The sequence below is a fragment of the Natrix helvetica genome (genome assembly GCF_964273705.1).
Source record: "Natrix helvetica genome assembly, chromosome: 1".
Taxonomy (NCBI): domain Eukaryota; kingdom Metazoa; phylum Chordata; class Lepidosauria; order Squamata; family Natricidae; genus Natrix; species Natrix helvetica.
The window spans coordinates 316,509,282-316,525,008 of NC_138548.1; the positions used below are offsets into that span (position 1 = coordinate 316,509,282).

General features: G+C 41.6%; 1 protein-coding gene across 13 annotated transcripts in view; it reads right to left on the minus strand.

Moving 5' to 3' along the window:
• Positions 1-15,727, minus strand: part of GRIP2 (glutamate receptor interacting protein 2) — a 539,887-nt gene that overhangs the window by 104,290 nt on the left and 419,870 nt on the right. For all 13 annotated transcript variants that reach the window (XM_081950499.1, XM_081950498.1, XM_081950493.1 and 10 more), the window contains exon 2: positions 5,741-5,821. In XM_081950499.1, coding sequence (XP_081806625.1) covers positions 5,741-5,821 — 81 coding nt within the window. The remainder of the gene's footprint in view (positions 1-5,740; positions 5,822-15,727) is intronic.

Consider the following 15,727-nt stretch of genomic DNA (forward strand, 5'->3'; position numbering starts at 1 on the left):
CTGGGGCAAATTGCAAGAATCATTACAAAGCACTATAGAATGCATATAGGAGTCAGATCAAAAGCCAGGCCCTGCTGAAAAAGGCCAAGTCGTCAAATTTTCCAAAACCACTTTAGAGTTAGTTTTCCAGAAGGCACATGTTGCCATAGGCAAAGCCTTCTACAAGTCCCACATTGCTTTAACAATAGGACCTGTTCATTGGCCACAGAAGGGATTAACTTCATCTTTGAAAGATGAAGTTGCCTTGAATAAAAAGTGAGGACTGTTTATTATCGGAGAGAGACGGCGCAATGGCTCAATGGTTAAAGACGCTGAGCTTGTCAGCTGGAAAATTGACAGTCTGGGTTCAAGAATTTTACCATTACTTATTTATTATCATACCCTGGTGATTAAAAGTTGAAGCAGCATTACATCAATTGCTGCCAGAGCATCATATTCTATTAACATATTCAACACCGGGGGTGTCAAACTCAAGGCCCACAGGCCGGATCTGGCCCATGGGGTACTTAGATCTGACCCATGGGGCCACTCTGGAAACAGCAAAGGACCGGCCTATGGTGCCTCTGCCAGTGAAAATGGAGCTCGCGAGAACTGCACACAGCCTTCCCAAGTTCTGTTTTCACTGACAGAGGGTTGCAGGAGACCATCCCAACTGAAAATGGAGCTCAGCAGAATGCTCGGGCCACTAGGGGACCCCCGACATGAGTAATGCCAAGCTGGCCATGCCCCCTGGCCACGCCCCCCCCAGGACTCCACCACCCCCGAGATCAAACACAACCCTGAGGCAGCCCTCAATGAAATTGAGTTTGACACCCCTGTTCTACACCATCTTTTTCCAAACTTGGCAACTTTAAAACGTTTGAACTTCAACTTCCAGAATTCCCCAGCCAGATTAGACTTTAAACAGCTTTTATTTGATCAGCCACTGAAGAACTGAAACAAAAAAAAAAGGCGGGGGTGGTGGTGGTAGGAAAGCAGCTGCCTCCCTTTCTTCAGCAGCATTTTCTTCTGTCTCTTCCCTTTTGCTTTTATTTATTGATCATTGCTTTGGCATCAACTGTTGTAATACTGCTTCCTCTGATACAGTATGCCATATGGGACTCTGTGTTCATTTTCTCTGCCTAGGACCTGCCAATTACTTCCACTGCTTTTTAAGCTCTGAGTTTACATCATCATTCTATTGATATTACCATTTCACAGGCATTTGGGCCACCTGTGCAACCATGGTTGACGAAATACTGTTATACTTTTATAGCATTCCAACATAATCCAGACGAGTGCCAGTAGCCTCAGCATGGACAAATTTGAAAAAACACGGTTCCACACCAATACTTGTAATAATAGTGCTGTGGGAAAAAAACCCAAAATATATATGAAAACACTGGAAAGGGATACATATTCTGGGTTATCTATTATACAGTACTTCTCATCTTCACTCTTAATGTTAAAGTCAGATTATTTTTTAAGTGAGGAGTGTTACATCCTTTATGCTTCCATTATTCAGTTCCTGCTCCATTTCCATCTGCATCTTGCATTTCCCTAAAAGCATCCCCTTAGCTGGGGTCATAGCAACTAAAGGTTATAGAATGATATCAAATCAATGCCAATTACATTTCCATTGTAAAAAAAAAAAAAAGCTTAACATCAGCAGCACAATCTAAACCAGAAAACACACAAATTAGATAGAGGAGGATCATCAACACCTGATTTAAGATGCATCGTTCTAGCCAAGTTTAGAAATTTAGGCTACGCAGCAACTTTTTTTCCCCTTTGGAAACAGCTAAAGTACAATGATACCCAATGTGGCGTCTCCAGAGTTTGGCAAAATTCTCTTTGGCTAAATATGGCAGGATGTGTTTCTTTGTGTTATCCCTCCCTTCCCTCCCCCTGCACTTCTTTTTCTAGACCGTTCTCTAGGAGCTGAACTCCACACACTTTAAAGTTGGCACACGTGTCACAGGTGATATGCGGACCCCTCACTGTGGGCATGCGAGCCGTCACCCAGCTCAGCTGCACTGTGCATGCATGAGCGCCTGCTGCAGGCCAGCTGATTTTTGGGTCTCTGCCACACATGCGGGAGACACGCATGCATGCACAGGGGGGCATTTTTGGTCCCAGGAGACTTCAGGGAGGCCTGCTAGGCCCAAAATGGGTTGTGGGGGAATGCGGCACATCTCCCCCATGTCCCGTTTGTGGTCTCAGGAGACTTCAGAGAGGCCTGCTAGGCCCAAAATGGGCCATGGGGGGGAGGGTGTCACATGCACATGCACAGGGGGGCAGAGCCCATGGGATGTGTGTCGTGCATGCACTGCATTGTGGGTGTGGGCAAACTCGCACGCTATCGGCATGCAAAGGCAAAAAGGTTAGCCATCACTGCTCTATACAATTCCAGACAAACAGTTGTCCAACCTCTTCTTAAAAATCTCCAACTTCTGGAGGCAACTTATTCCACTGATTAATTGTTTTCACTGACAGGAAATTTATTTTAATTCTAGGTTGGATCTCTCTTTGATAATCTTACTTCTTTTTGTCTGTTACTTCTTGTTATGCCCTCAGGTGCTTTGGAAAATAGGTCAACTTCTTCTTCTCTGTGACAGCCCCTCAAATATTGGAAGACTTCTATCATGTCATCCCTTTTCCTTCTTTTCATTAGACTAGACATACCCAGTTCCCACAACTGTTCATGGTATACTTTAGCTTCCAGTCTCCTAATCATCTTTCCTGCTCTTTTCTGCACTTTTTCTAGAGTCTCAACATCTTTTTTGTAACCTGATGACCAAAACTGTATTCAAAGTGTGGTCTTACCAGTGCAGTGTAAATTGGTACCGACACATGATCTTGACACTATCCCTTTGTTGATACAGTCTAGGACCTGCAACTTACTATACGACCAATGTGGCTTGCCTATTTGAGATAGCTGGACTTAGACAAATACATAGCAAATATAAATATCCTATAAAGATACCATCATAAATATACATGATTATACAAGGATATGGTTCATCTATATAAGGTATTGTGTACAATGTTTGGTTACCGTATTCGAAAACTATATAATAGTTCTGGAAAAATGAAGCCGAGGGAAATCAAAACAAACAGAGGCTTAAATGCCTTCTCTACTGCAAGGAAAAGATGAAACTTTAGTGAGTGTTTAGACAACTATGGTAGAAAATGACCAATATGTATAAAATCATGCAATTCATGAAGAAAGAAAGACAAACATCCTCCCTCTTTCAAACATTAGGTCATCCCATGAATCTGAAAGGAGATTCAGAACAGATAAAGCCAAGCCATATCATTTCTTTATGTACTTCATGAGTCACTGGGGAGGTAATTACCCCATGATATAGTGAAAAACATTAACGTGAATGGCTTTAAAAGGGGATAGAGAAATTCATCTGATAAAGAACTTGACCATAGAGATATCATGCTCCAAACTCCAACTGAAGGGAACAAAGGCAGGAAAGAACAGATACAGGTAGTCCTTGACTTATGACAGTAATGCAGCTTGGAATTTCTGTTGGAAGTCATGGCAGTCATAAGTTGAGGTATCTATGGACAAATAAAAGGCAATGTTTCACATGCCACGGATCTACCAGAATTAATGCTGATTTGTAATCGCTTTCAAAGGAAGTTAGATACATTAGTAAGGATAGGGTAATCAGGTTATCTATCTTATGATGGCTTGATGTTTATCCCCTGCAGCAACAGAATCAGTCAATATCAGGCATGAAATGCTATCATCTTTGCTAGTGGTTCAGAACTGGGAACATGCACATGAGGCACTTCTGTGCATGTGCAGAAACGTCTGTGCATGCGCAGATCATCTGTGATGACGTCTGGGCAGGTGGATGGAGCCTCCCGCCACTGTCACTACTGGTTTGCCTGAACATGGGCAAAACAGCAGAATACTACCTCTGGTCAGTATATCTGTTGCTATAAAGAATCAGAAAATGTTACCGTAATCTTATTCTGCTTGTGGCATCAAATGGCCACTGTGGGAGCTTCATGCTAAATCAGAATAAAACTAGACTTGAATTAGTCTAACTTGGCTATTCTATTCTTTTAGGCTACTTCTCAACTTTATGATACACAATGTGTTATTAAAAAATGGAACTCTTTCTACTACGTGGTGTCCTGAATCCACACATTTCTACAAACTTTACTATTCACAACTCATTGACCCTAGTGCATTTATTTATTTAAACCCCTTAGGTTAGTTATAGATAGATAACTCCTTGTTTCTGCTCCTGGGTAACTACCATTACATAGATAATTATGCATTGAAACTTTCATTTTCATCTGCTTAGTTCCTCACGGAAACCCCAACCACACATATTCTGTGTTGTGCTGCACTCCATTGAGACTTCTAGTGTTACTATCAGATGCAGATAATACCAGCACAGGGACTGAGAGATTAAAATGGAAAGAGCCCTCCAGCTTGCCTTGAACAGAAATAATGAATTTTTAATTCCTAGGAAATAGAAAGAATTCTGATACTTTTTGTCAGCCACGTGAGGCTCAAGCAAATATCACTGTGTAGTGAGACTGTCCCATTGCTTACTGGATTTTTCAACTGCTTTCACCTCCCAAGTGAGTAAGGGGAAAGGGGACACTTCAGAGAAAAAAAATCAAAAGTCCCATTGTTTAGAATGCTGTATATAATTCCTGATTACTTTGGCATATTAATTTTTTTCACTTGAACATTAATGATTTAAAATTACCAATACGTTACTTAGAGCACTGTCTTACATAATGTTTAATTCATAGTGTGGGGGGGAAAACATTAACGGAGGGGGTGCTCTTAATTACTTATGTCAAACTGCCTCTTCATCAGGCACTGATCCTTTCTGCAAATTCAAGTTTAACAATGTAGATCAGAATTTGACAAGGATTTAAGAGGAGAGTCACCACACAGCGGAGAAGATGGATCTCTGTGTGATATATTGTACAAGTATTCCTGACCGAAAAATGCCTTGGAAGGACGGACAGGAGAGAGGGGTGGATGGAGAAGCTAGAAGTAGATCTCTACATGAAAGAACAGAAAATCCTCTTACATTTTACAACTCAAACAATTTCCAAATGATGAATTTAAAATTCTGAGAATATCCATGTCAGGCCTGGAAGCCATCTTTTGCATTGGGCCTTCAGGTCTGCCGCGTATTCTGCTGTGGGAAAATGGGAGGGGGGATTATATGGAGTATGGGAGATATATAGTCTAAATAACATTCCTTTCTCAGAGAGTCAAGGACATCTTGCCCTGCACCTGCAGTGGTGTGACTGGGAGGCATCTCCAGTTGGGACGGTGCCTGATTGGATCACGTGACGGACATGTGGATGCCAGGCAGGGACTTGAACTTTTATTTGGGTGTGGAAAACCTGGAAGCTTTCAGATTCAGGTTTTCCCAGATGTGCCAATATGACATCTCTAATAAAATGGAACTTTGAGGAAACTCAAGCCTCGGAGTCTTCTTTTGTTGGGGGTGTTGGATGGAACTCTGACAATCCAATTTTCCCCCTGTTCTGGGTGATGGGTCTCAGAGTTATAGTAAAGATCGAGTGAGAGTGAGAGAGAGAGTGAGAGAGAGAGAAAGAGAGAGAGAGAAAACAACGTCCTACTATGGTGAAATCTGTCTTCCCTTGTAATAAACTATGAAATAAAACAAAAAACATTACCCATCTATATGTTAGCAAAGCAAATTGAATAAATGTTCACAAATAAGACAATAAATGCAGCTACCTGGTATACTTTGCCTTCTTGAGACCAATGCAGTATCCAATCCACCTGAGTCTTTGCTTCCCTTCGAATAAGGCCCATCATCTATAAAAGAAGAAAAAAACCCTGAAATTGTAGGGATTATAAAAATAAAACATTATCTCTTTATTACCCCTAAAAGCTTTGTAAACGTGATGATATGATCTTTTCTATTCTTATATTTGGTGCATATAATAACCCTTATGAGAAGAGCCATTTGGCCTAGAGGTTAAGGTATCAGACTAGAAATTGGGCGACCATGAGTTCTAGGCCCACCTTAGGCACAAAGCCAACTACATGAAGTTGGACCCGTCACTCTGTCTCTCTCAGGCCCAGAAAAGAAGCCACAGAAAGACACTTCTGAAGAATCTTGCCAAGAAAATGGCAAGGACTTGTCCAGGCAGTCTCACAGAATCTGATATAATTAAAGAGAAGAAAATTAACCTCTTAACAGAGAGCTGTGGTTGGAAACAATGTCTTTAGGGTGATTTCTCCATCTTTTTTGTCATAGAACCCTGAACAGAGTGGGCTCCACTGCATGGAGTTAAAAATAGGTGAAAGAACAAAATGCAGATAATGCCATCCTGAGCTAGACAATCACTTGTTTACAATTATTTGTATGCTACTACTTGTGACTCAAACGGCTTGCAATAATTGCAATAAAATACCCATTGAATCCATAACATAGATGACTGTCTTCATCTTGCAAAACAGTTTTCTCTCAATGCTTTGGGTTCTACTGTCACAGCCAGAAGCAGACAACGATAAATATATATAGGAACTATTTAAAGCTGTGTGAGGACTATGGGACAATTTCATATGGAAGATTCCTCTATGGAAAAGATGAATAAAAGGTAAAGGTTCCCCTCGCACATATGTGCTAGTTGTTCCTGACTCTAGGGAGCGGTGCTCATCTCTGTTTCAAAGCCGAAGAGCCAGCGCTGTCCCAAGACATCTCCGTGGTCATGTGGCTGGCATGACTAAATGCCGAAGGTGCACGGAACGCTGTTAGCTTCCCACCAAAGGTGATTTCTATTTTTCTACTTGCATTTTTACATGCTTTTGAACTGCTAGGTTGGCAGAAGCTGGAACAAGTAATGGAAGCTCACTCTGTTACGTGGTGCTAGGTATTCAAACCGCCGAACTGCCGACCTTTCTAATCGACAAACTCAGCATCTTAGCCACTGAGCCACCACGTCCCTTAAAAGATGAATACTATATCCTAATATCTAAAGCCCCCCCTTTTAAAAAACAATGATGATAATAACACTGTTCTCCTCCCAGAAATAGCCCTTTACAGGTGAAAGAACATCACTGCCATAAGTCTTAAGCAAACTATAATATTTGTGAAAAACTGCATAGTCTTTGGAAATGGAATAATAGAACCAATAGAACTTTAAATCATCACACCTGAATTCAGACACACACTGTTACTTCCCTTATTTCAAAGTCATCATTTTTTTTTGCTGTGACTGCAAGTAATTTAAGAAGAAGGAAGGGGACTTAGTGGGAGGGAGGGAGGTGGGGAAAGAGAAACAGCATTTGAAGATAACAGCCATTTAAAATCCAAACTGAACGATGGGTTTCATTTGTAATGTGCTATTTTTCCATTGAGGGAACTCGTTGCCAAGTAATAAGGACTTCCAAATCACTTCTCCAATACATACTAACTGCATCAATTCCAGAAAAGTCCAATTCCAGGACTGACTGAATAAAAATAATTTTAAGACAACCCAAGGGTACAATAGTAATAATACATCTCAGTGCAGTTCAGTGGAATGTCTATAATTTACTACCCAGAAGGAGTGATTCCTCATGTTTGAAAGTGACTCCCGTTCCCTGCCACATGTACGGCCTCTGCAGTACCCAGTGAAAATTAGTTCCCACAAATAAGGTAAAAATAGCATACTTGGAACATAAGCAGCAACAGCAGTTGGGGGTGGGGATGGGGGGAGAACAGATAGGCATAAAAGTTTCAGTTTCATACATAAATAACCATTTCTGGTCACTGTTAGGAGTAGACATGGCTGTGTACTTGTGCATTCCAAGAATCAATGCACAACGAAGGAGTTCCAGTTAGAATTTCCAACTGGGAGGGAAGACAGCTGAAGAATTTCTCTTCCTCTTCCCCTCCCCTCACCCCAATTTTAATATCGTTTTTAAAATTCTGGCAGGAGGCGACTAAAGAGGACCCTAGAATATGTTCCATGATATGATGGGACAATGCCAAACAAACAGTGTAAAATTCTCACGTGGGTATGGAATGGGAAAAAGGAACTCTCTCATAAAGTAAACCCAATACACAAAGCAGGAGGCCAGACAAATGTGAATCAAAGGTGCACCACGGGAAACAAAATACAAGTAAATGTCAAGTCACACTTCAACGGGCACCTTCCTTGACTGCTTAAACATTTGGGTAAGATAATGAGCAAAAGCAAACACTGTAACATCCTCCTCTGGGTTTGGGCTGAAAGGAATAATTGAAAGACTGCTGGCAATGCTAATTGTTTTGCCATATCAACTGTCAGTAAAATGCCAGATAATTTGTTGACCAGCAGAGTTGTTGAATTGCTAATGGTGAATGGTGAACATATAGTTGTTATTGCTGGCTCAGACCATTTAGCTGCTTGCCCAAGGTTTACTTTGATCAACATTTCTGGAATGCCAGCTTCATTGTAGAGAAGGTCTGCCACTGTCTCCTACACCTCTGGGTATCAATTTGGAACGTGGAGTAGGAAAATGACTGCTTGGGGCTTCTTGGAAGACATTTCAGGAATGTCATTCTCATACATTGGTGAGGTGTTCATAAAGAGAAACAGATGGTTGAGCCTCTGTATTCATGGATTCCATACTTCCTCCTAATCCGTGTTATTCCAAGTAGCAATACTCTGCAGAAGGACACAACCAAGGGTGGGCTGCTGGGGATTCACTAGGGTTCAGGAGAATCTCTAGCTAAGATTCTGTGCAGTGCGGAGAACCCCCAAATCCCACTCCTGGCTGGGCTGTCCCCTCCTGCCCCTCCCAGGAGTCCCCACACAGCCCATTGTGGATGCAGGTAAGTGCAGGGAGTGCACAGAGGTTCAGGGAGGGCAAAAAATGGGTCTACTGGAAGTTTGGGAAGGCTGGAAACAAGCCCATTTCTGGCCTCCAGAGGGCCCCTGGAGTCTGGGGAGGCTGTTTCCCCCCTCCCAGGGGATCGAGGAAAGCCTCTGGGGCCCGGGAAGGGCAAACCTCCCCCCATCATGGTGCAGGAGGCTGACTAGGCCACACCCATTATGGCCATGCACACCCAGCAACCGGGCTAAGTTTTTTGAAGTCCACCCCTAAACACAACCAGGTTGCTGTCCAGAGTTGATAAAAGCCCTCTTTTCCAGATATCTTATGTGGATATCCAGCATGAAAGCTGGGTCCAGGAGGATTCCTAAATGTAATCTGATCATTAAGGAAAAGTGTGATTTAATCCCAAGCAAATCTATTGTTCAAATCCTGATGTCAGCTTCTCTACTTCTGAAACCAGCCTCAATTCCTGCTTGTATAACTTCATCTTCAACTTGCTCTCCAAACCTCAACCCTAAATACACATGGAGGCTTGCGAAATGTACAATGCATAGCTTACAGGAAAAAAAGAGGAGCACAGCTGAATATTAGCATATTGGTGCCAACAAACTCCAAACCCTGATATGATCTTCCAGGCAACTTCAAACAAATGCTAAATAATACAAATAGGATTTTGCATGACTTCAGGACAATAAGGGCAGTCAAACAGAATTAGTACAGTGCCATCCTTTTAAAAAATGCTACAGGGAAAAGAATGGAACCATAATATAGAAACTTTAATTCCCAGCTCTCAAACAATATATATAGAACATTATGGTCTTAGTATTAACAGCAATTGAGAAATCTGGAAATATAAACAGATTTGTACACTTCTCATTAATTATTTGACCTCAGGTCATTGTCAATATAATCAAGGTTGTCTCCATGGCAGATTCTGCTCTTAATCTAAACCAGGAAGGTTTTAAATAATATGTTTCCTCTAAGAGCTCCTAAAGTACAATTCTACTGCATTTTCCAAGAGCTGGGTTAATAGTGTATTGGACATCATCCATACTTGTTAACATTGGTCAGGCCCAGAGACAGCTTCTTAAGTAATATCTCATTATCTCTGTTAACAAAGGCATGGAGGGAAGGCTCTTTTGGCTGCAGAGAAGAGTTAAGAATCTCAGGAATTATTGGACTCCTTGGAGATCAAGCAACAGAGGAATCTAATAATAATAAGACTACTTTATTTACGGTCACAGACCAAAACACGACCACTACAAAAGAGACACAGGAGAATTGATCATAGCATCATAGCAGCCAGTCACCAAAAGTCCAACTAATGGAGGTTACAGCGCTATCCTCTAATGGTTATAGCTCTCAAGAAAAACCTGGAGAGGTGTTGTATGAGGAGACATCTCCAAGGCAATATACAAACAAATCACAGCCTAGGAATATAATGAAAGTGGGGTTGTGAAGTGTTCCAAGGACCTTAAACTCTCCTTTCAGATGGTGAATGTGATTTATACATTATGTTTTTATGCAGTGGATACTTTAGATTTAGTATCATCCAAAGCGGCCTTATGCAAAACGGTTGCATTAGAACCTAGATGGGTCTAGAACAGGGGTGTCCAAACTTGGCAACTTTAAGACTTGTGGACTTCAACTCCCAGAATTCCCCCTGGTCTAGGACAACTTGCCCTGTTCAACTTGCCACAGGGCAATTCAATGCTGTATTAATCGTTTCATTCAGTTACTTTTATTATTGCTGGCCACGTTTTCATCAAAATCACAGTAACTCTTGTATTTATGAATTGACTTTCTTTCTTTTATTATTATTATTGGCCCTGGGCCTGCCAAACTTAATTTAACTTTGTATTTGTTGAACTGTCCCATTCCAAGTTGTCCTGCGGTGAGTTGGCCACAGTGAACTGGCAATGGTGAGTTGGCTGTGGCAAGCTGTCCCATTCTGAGCTTAGTTGGTAGCAAAGCTAGAGCTGGTCTTTCAGGGCTGTGCCATCAGCCCAAGACAGTTGAAGAACTCCAGTGGCCTGCACTCCAGGGGTGGGATTCTACCATTTCAGAACGGTTTGGGCGAACCGGTAGCTCCGACGAACAGCTGGGCCCGCCCATTCGCCCCTGCTCTATCCTGTACTTTATTTCCTGTTTTCAAGCTCATCTCAATCACATGGCACTGCTGATTCCCCACCTCCACCCCCAGCTGTTTTACTTACTGTTGCTGACTTGGAAGGTAAGCAGCTGAGATTCTAAATGCCCCATTTTCAGTGCAGCACAGGCGCGCAACTCGCACGCTCACTGAACCGGTTGTTAAACCGGCAGCATCCCACCACTACTTCCCTCTGCAGGTAAATACTTTCCCCCTTCCTTCCCTAAGTGTCATGGCATAAATACTGTAAATGCACAGGTGTACTCTAAAATCCAGTTGGACTCCCTAGAATCTGATAGGCAAATTTTGGTTAATCTGGAAGAGTTGAGGCATGTTTTCAGTTCACGTGGTGATGATGAAGCCATTTCATAAAGCCCTGTACCATCAGAGGACCTTCCCCTTTTAAAAACATGCTTGTATTCCCTTCTAAAAATGCAGAAATCTGTTATATAGTTTTCTAGTTCTGCCTCTATTCTGAAGCCAAATCAACCTAAGGGTAGATTTCAAAAACAGTGGGTTGCTTCTTGTTTTTATACTTGTCCTTAATCCAGGGGTGTCCAAACTTGGGAACTTTAAGACTTGTGGACTTCAACTCCCAGAATTCCCCAGCCAGCATGGCTGGGGAATTCTGGGAGTTGAAGTCCACAAGTCTTAAAGTTCCCAAGTTTGGACACCCCTGCCTTAATCTAATCTGGCTTCCCAACAGACATTATCAGGGAAAAGGTAATGTCTGGAAGCAAGCTTTTTTTTTTAAACTTAAAATAGTTGCTTCAGACCCTTGTTAGAAGAACACATAATAATACAATTATCTAGAATCTTCTATCTATGGAATTATAGTAAGAAGTCTTCAGCCTCTAATTTAAAACGAAATAAACACAATATTATTCAGACCAGTGAAATCTGTGGACAAGGCAGACAGTAAGGGACCATTTTAATTAGTTATAACTATTATGGTTATAAGCCATAGCATATAACAATTCATTTCTCTCACCTAGCAAAGACTGGTCTCACGTCTGTGCGAAAGTGTTCAGCAGCATGTGCACAAATGCAATTGGTTTGATTCAGCAGTGAGTCAAATTAAACAGTTTGCTGGTTTTCCTTCTACATGCTCTGAATATCTTTTTTCACAATGTAGTGAAAAGAGTATTTTGCTGCTTTGACATCTTTTGAACAAAAACATTTATTACAAATAGATTCAGTGCCATTTGTAAAACAGAACCAAATCTCATCCTCTGCTCTATAGTTTTAAGGCATGGATTGTATTACAGATAGCTGTTAGTAAAAAGCCCCTTGATATATATAGCCACAAAGGAGGAGTTACTGCTGCCACCAAATATTCTCAGGTAATTGGTAATGGAGGCTCTATCCACATCTGGGTCCTATTTTCTCTGATATTACATCATAATTTGTAGTGCCAGAGAGAAAACAAAGAATTCTCAAGAGATCACAATAGAGAAATATCTTTGACTAGAATTCCTGGTTTAGTTTAGGATCAAACTAAATATTCTGACCTAGGCTTCACAAAATCATGAAGCAAACTCCTTGTTCCGACAAAACCCCTTTTTATTAAGCTAATGTGAATTTCTCTCATTTACATCCAGCAAAGTCCTGGCAAACAGTCTTTCAAGGGTGAATTTACAACCACAGACCTTATCAGGCTTGGAGAGCTGCCAGGCCGATATCTTCCGAACACAATGCGATACAAGGAAATACATGGCAAGGAGTCTCTGAGAGTCACGAACAAATCTTCACACTAATTAAGCAAACTAATTGCCTCCTGCAAACTCCAGGCGCTTTCGCTCCTCTTTATTCCATATGGGAGGGGCCATTCATCGTCCACCTTTGCCTTTACTCCTGAGTTGGCCATTGTTCCTTAACTATTCCCTTCTCCTGGCAGCTCTGTGCATGCACACATCGGGAATAGGCTTCAGCTGTTCTTCTGCCCCACTGATCTCCGACTCTGAAGGCAGCTGATAACTATCTGACAGCCCTGACCCCATTTCTGGCTCCGTCGCAGAGCTTCCTTCCCAGACTCCAGGACTGGCCCATGTTCCTCCCCAACCTCCTTACTGTCTGAGTCTGCCACCAGCTCTGCTGGCTGCTGGTGGGCCACTAAAACACTAAAAACAAAATCAAAAACTGAAAAAGTTTATTACCTCTACCTGTTGACAGAATGGATCTGAGCTGTGCTGGGGTGATGCTATGGGTAAAGATACTAAACAGGACTTGAAAGACACAGGTTCAAGCCTACTCTTGGCCTTAGGAAGTATATTGGGTCATTTGATTCAACCCACTTTGCAGAGTGAAACAAAAATTGCAGATGATCCCTGAATTTTGGAGAGGCATGGGTCTATAAGTCTAATGAATAAAACACAATTAGTAAAAAGCATGTTGAAGCTGATGACAAAATCTTCCAAACGAGTCCAAGCTGTCTTTAGAAATAATGTGCTGAAATTCTGCCTTCATATACAGTATAGTAAAGTGTAAAAACAAACCCAATACTCAGAATGGGTGAATAATTTCTCAAGAGTATCTCAGATGGTTGAGATAGAAACCAAGATTTTTAACTGTGCAGTCTTAGGGTGAGAGGAACTTCTTGTTTCTTTGTCTTTCCTTCATCTCTGCCTTATCTTCCCCCCCCTTCCTACCCCACCCCCATTTAATTGAAAACAGAATTTATTACAGGAGTCTATACTATAATCAAACAGGCAAATACATTCATCCCAAAGAAGAAAAGAAGAATGAAAGTGTTTTTCCTTACCTTACATACAAATACATCATAGAACAAAATGTATAAAAAGGAGCAGGAGGCTGGACTAGACGACCTCCAAGGTCCCTTCCAGCCCTATTTCGATTCTGATTCTGAGTTGCCAGCGGGAATGAAGACTAAGAAAACTGATTTGTACAATTCTAAAAACCACCCTGAAATCTTTAATTTATTATTATTATTTATTTGATTTGATTTGATTTGATTTCTAGACTGCCCCCTCTTCCCGAAGGGACTCGGGGCGGTGTACAGATACCAAATTAAAAACCTTACAAATAATCATAAATATAGTTAAAATCGAATTAAACTTTAAACCTCTGTACAAATTTATAAAAATTAAAAACTTAGCCTAAGACCAAAATTTAAAAATACAGACTGAGGTGGGAGAGCTGGAATTAGGCCAAGCCGGCTAGATTAAACAGGTGGGTTTTGAGCTTCTTACGGAAGGAGCGGAGGTCCGTGGTTGTTCTAATATCAGGGGGAAGGTCATTCCAGAGGGTCGGGCCCATCACAGAGAAGGCCCTTCCCTGGGCGTCACCCGCTGGCACAGCCTAGTGGACAGCACCCGGAGGAGTCCCTCTCTGTGTGAGCGAATCGGCCGAAGGGATGTGTGGGGCAGGATACAATCCCGCAAATAACTAGGCCCTGTGCCATGGAGCGTTTTAAAGATGATAAGCAGCACCTTGAAACGCACCCGAAAAGCTACAGGTAGCCAGTGCAGCCCGCGCAGGGGAGGTGTTACGTGGGAGTATCTAGCGACTCCCGAGACTGCCTGCGCGGCCGCATTCTGAACCAACTGCAGTCTTCGGGTGCATCTCAAGGGGAGCCCCATGTAGAGAGCGTTACAGTAGTCTAGCCGGGACATCACAAGCGCATGTAATGTATTAGCAAGAAATTGCCTGATTTCAGCCAGCACATTTATTGCTTGTTATCAGTAAATCATTTGATGAACAACAGATTCATTAATTCATTGTGGTTAAAACTCAGATCTCTCCAGATGAAATGTGATATTATGTATTGTATATCACATTAATTCTACTTTAGCTTCAGTCCAACGGAACAGACCTCCTTCGTATTAGCATTAGTTTATAAAAAACAGATGAAAAACTCTACTGGATGAGAGAAAGCCCTTTCTAATCCAGATTCTTATGAACAAGAAGCTAATATTTAAGGTATGGAGCCATCAATACTCATTTATAGTTCTATGTTTCATGAACTTATGCAGTTTCTTATAAAGCAACTGGATTGGTGGCTATTAAACTCTCTGTTGTAGCAAATTCTGTAATTTCCTATGCAATATATAAATAAATACTATCTCTTACTTGTCTTGAATCTTCCAGCATTTTATTTCAATTAAGGACTGAAAAACACAAAACTTTATTCACATTATGCTAGATTTATATGTCATTCTTATATTCCCATCTCCTGCCCCATTTTCTGTCTAAGCTAATAGGCCACAGATGTTATATATTTTGTTGTTGTTAGTTGCGAAGTCGTGTCCAACCCATTGCAACCCCATGGACAACATTCCTCCAGGCCTTCCTGTCCTCTACCATCCTCTGGAATCCATTTAAGCGCATGCATATTGCTTTGGTGACTCCATCCAGCCACCTCATTCTCTGCCATCCCCTTCTCCTTTTGCCCTCTTTCTTTCCCAGCATTAGGCTCTTCTCCAGTGAGTCCTTCCTTCTCATTAAGTGTTCAAAATATTTGAGTTTCATCTTCAGGCTCTGGCCTTCTAAAGAGCAGTCAGGTTTGATCTCCTCTTGGACTGACCAGTTTGATTGCCTTGCAGTCCAAGGGACTCACAGGAGTCTTCTTCAGCACCATAGTTCAAAGGCCTCAATTATTTGATGCTCAGCCTTTCTTATGGTCCATCTTTCACAGCTGTATATTGCAACTGGGAAAACCATAGTTTTGACTATACATACTTTTGTTGGCACGGTGACGTCTCTGTTTTTTATTATGCTGTCTAGATTTGCCATAGCTTTCCTCTCCA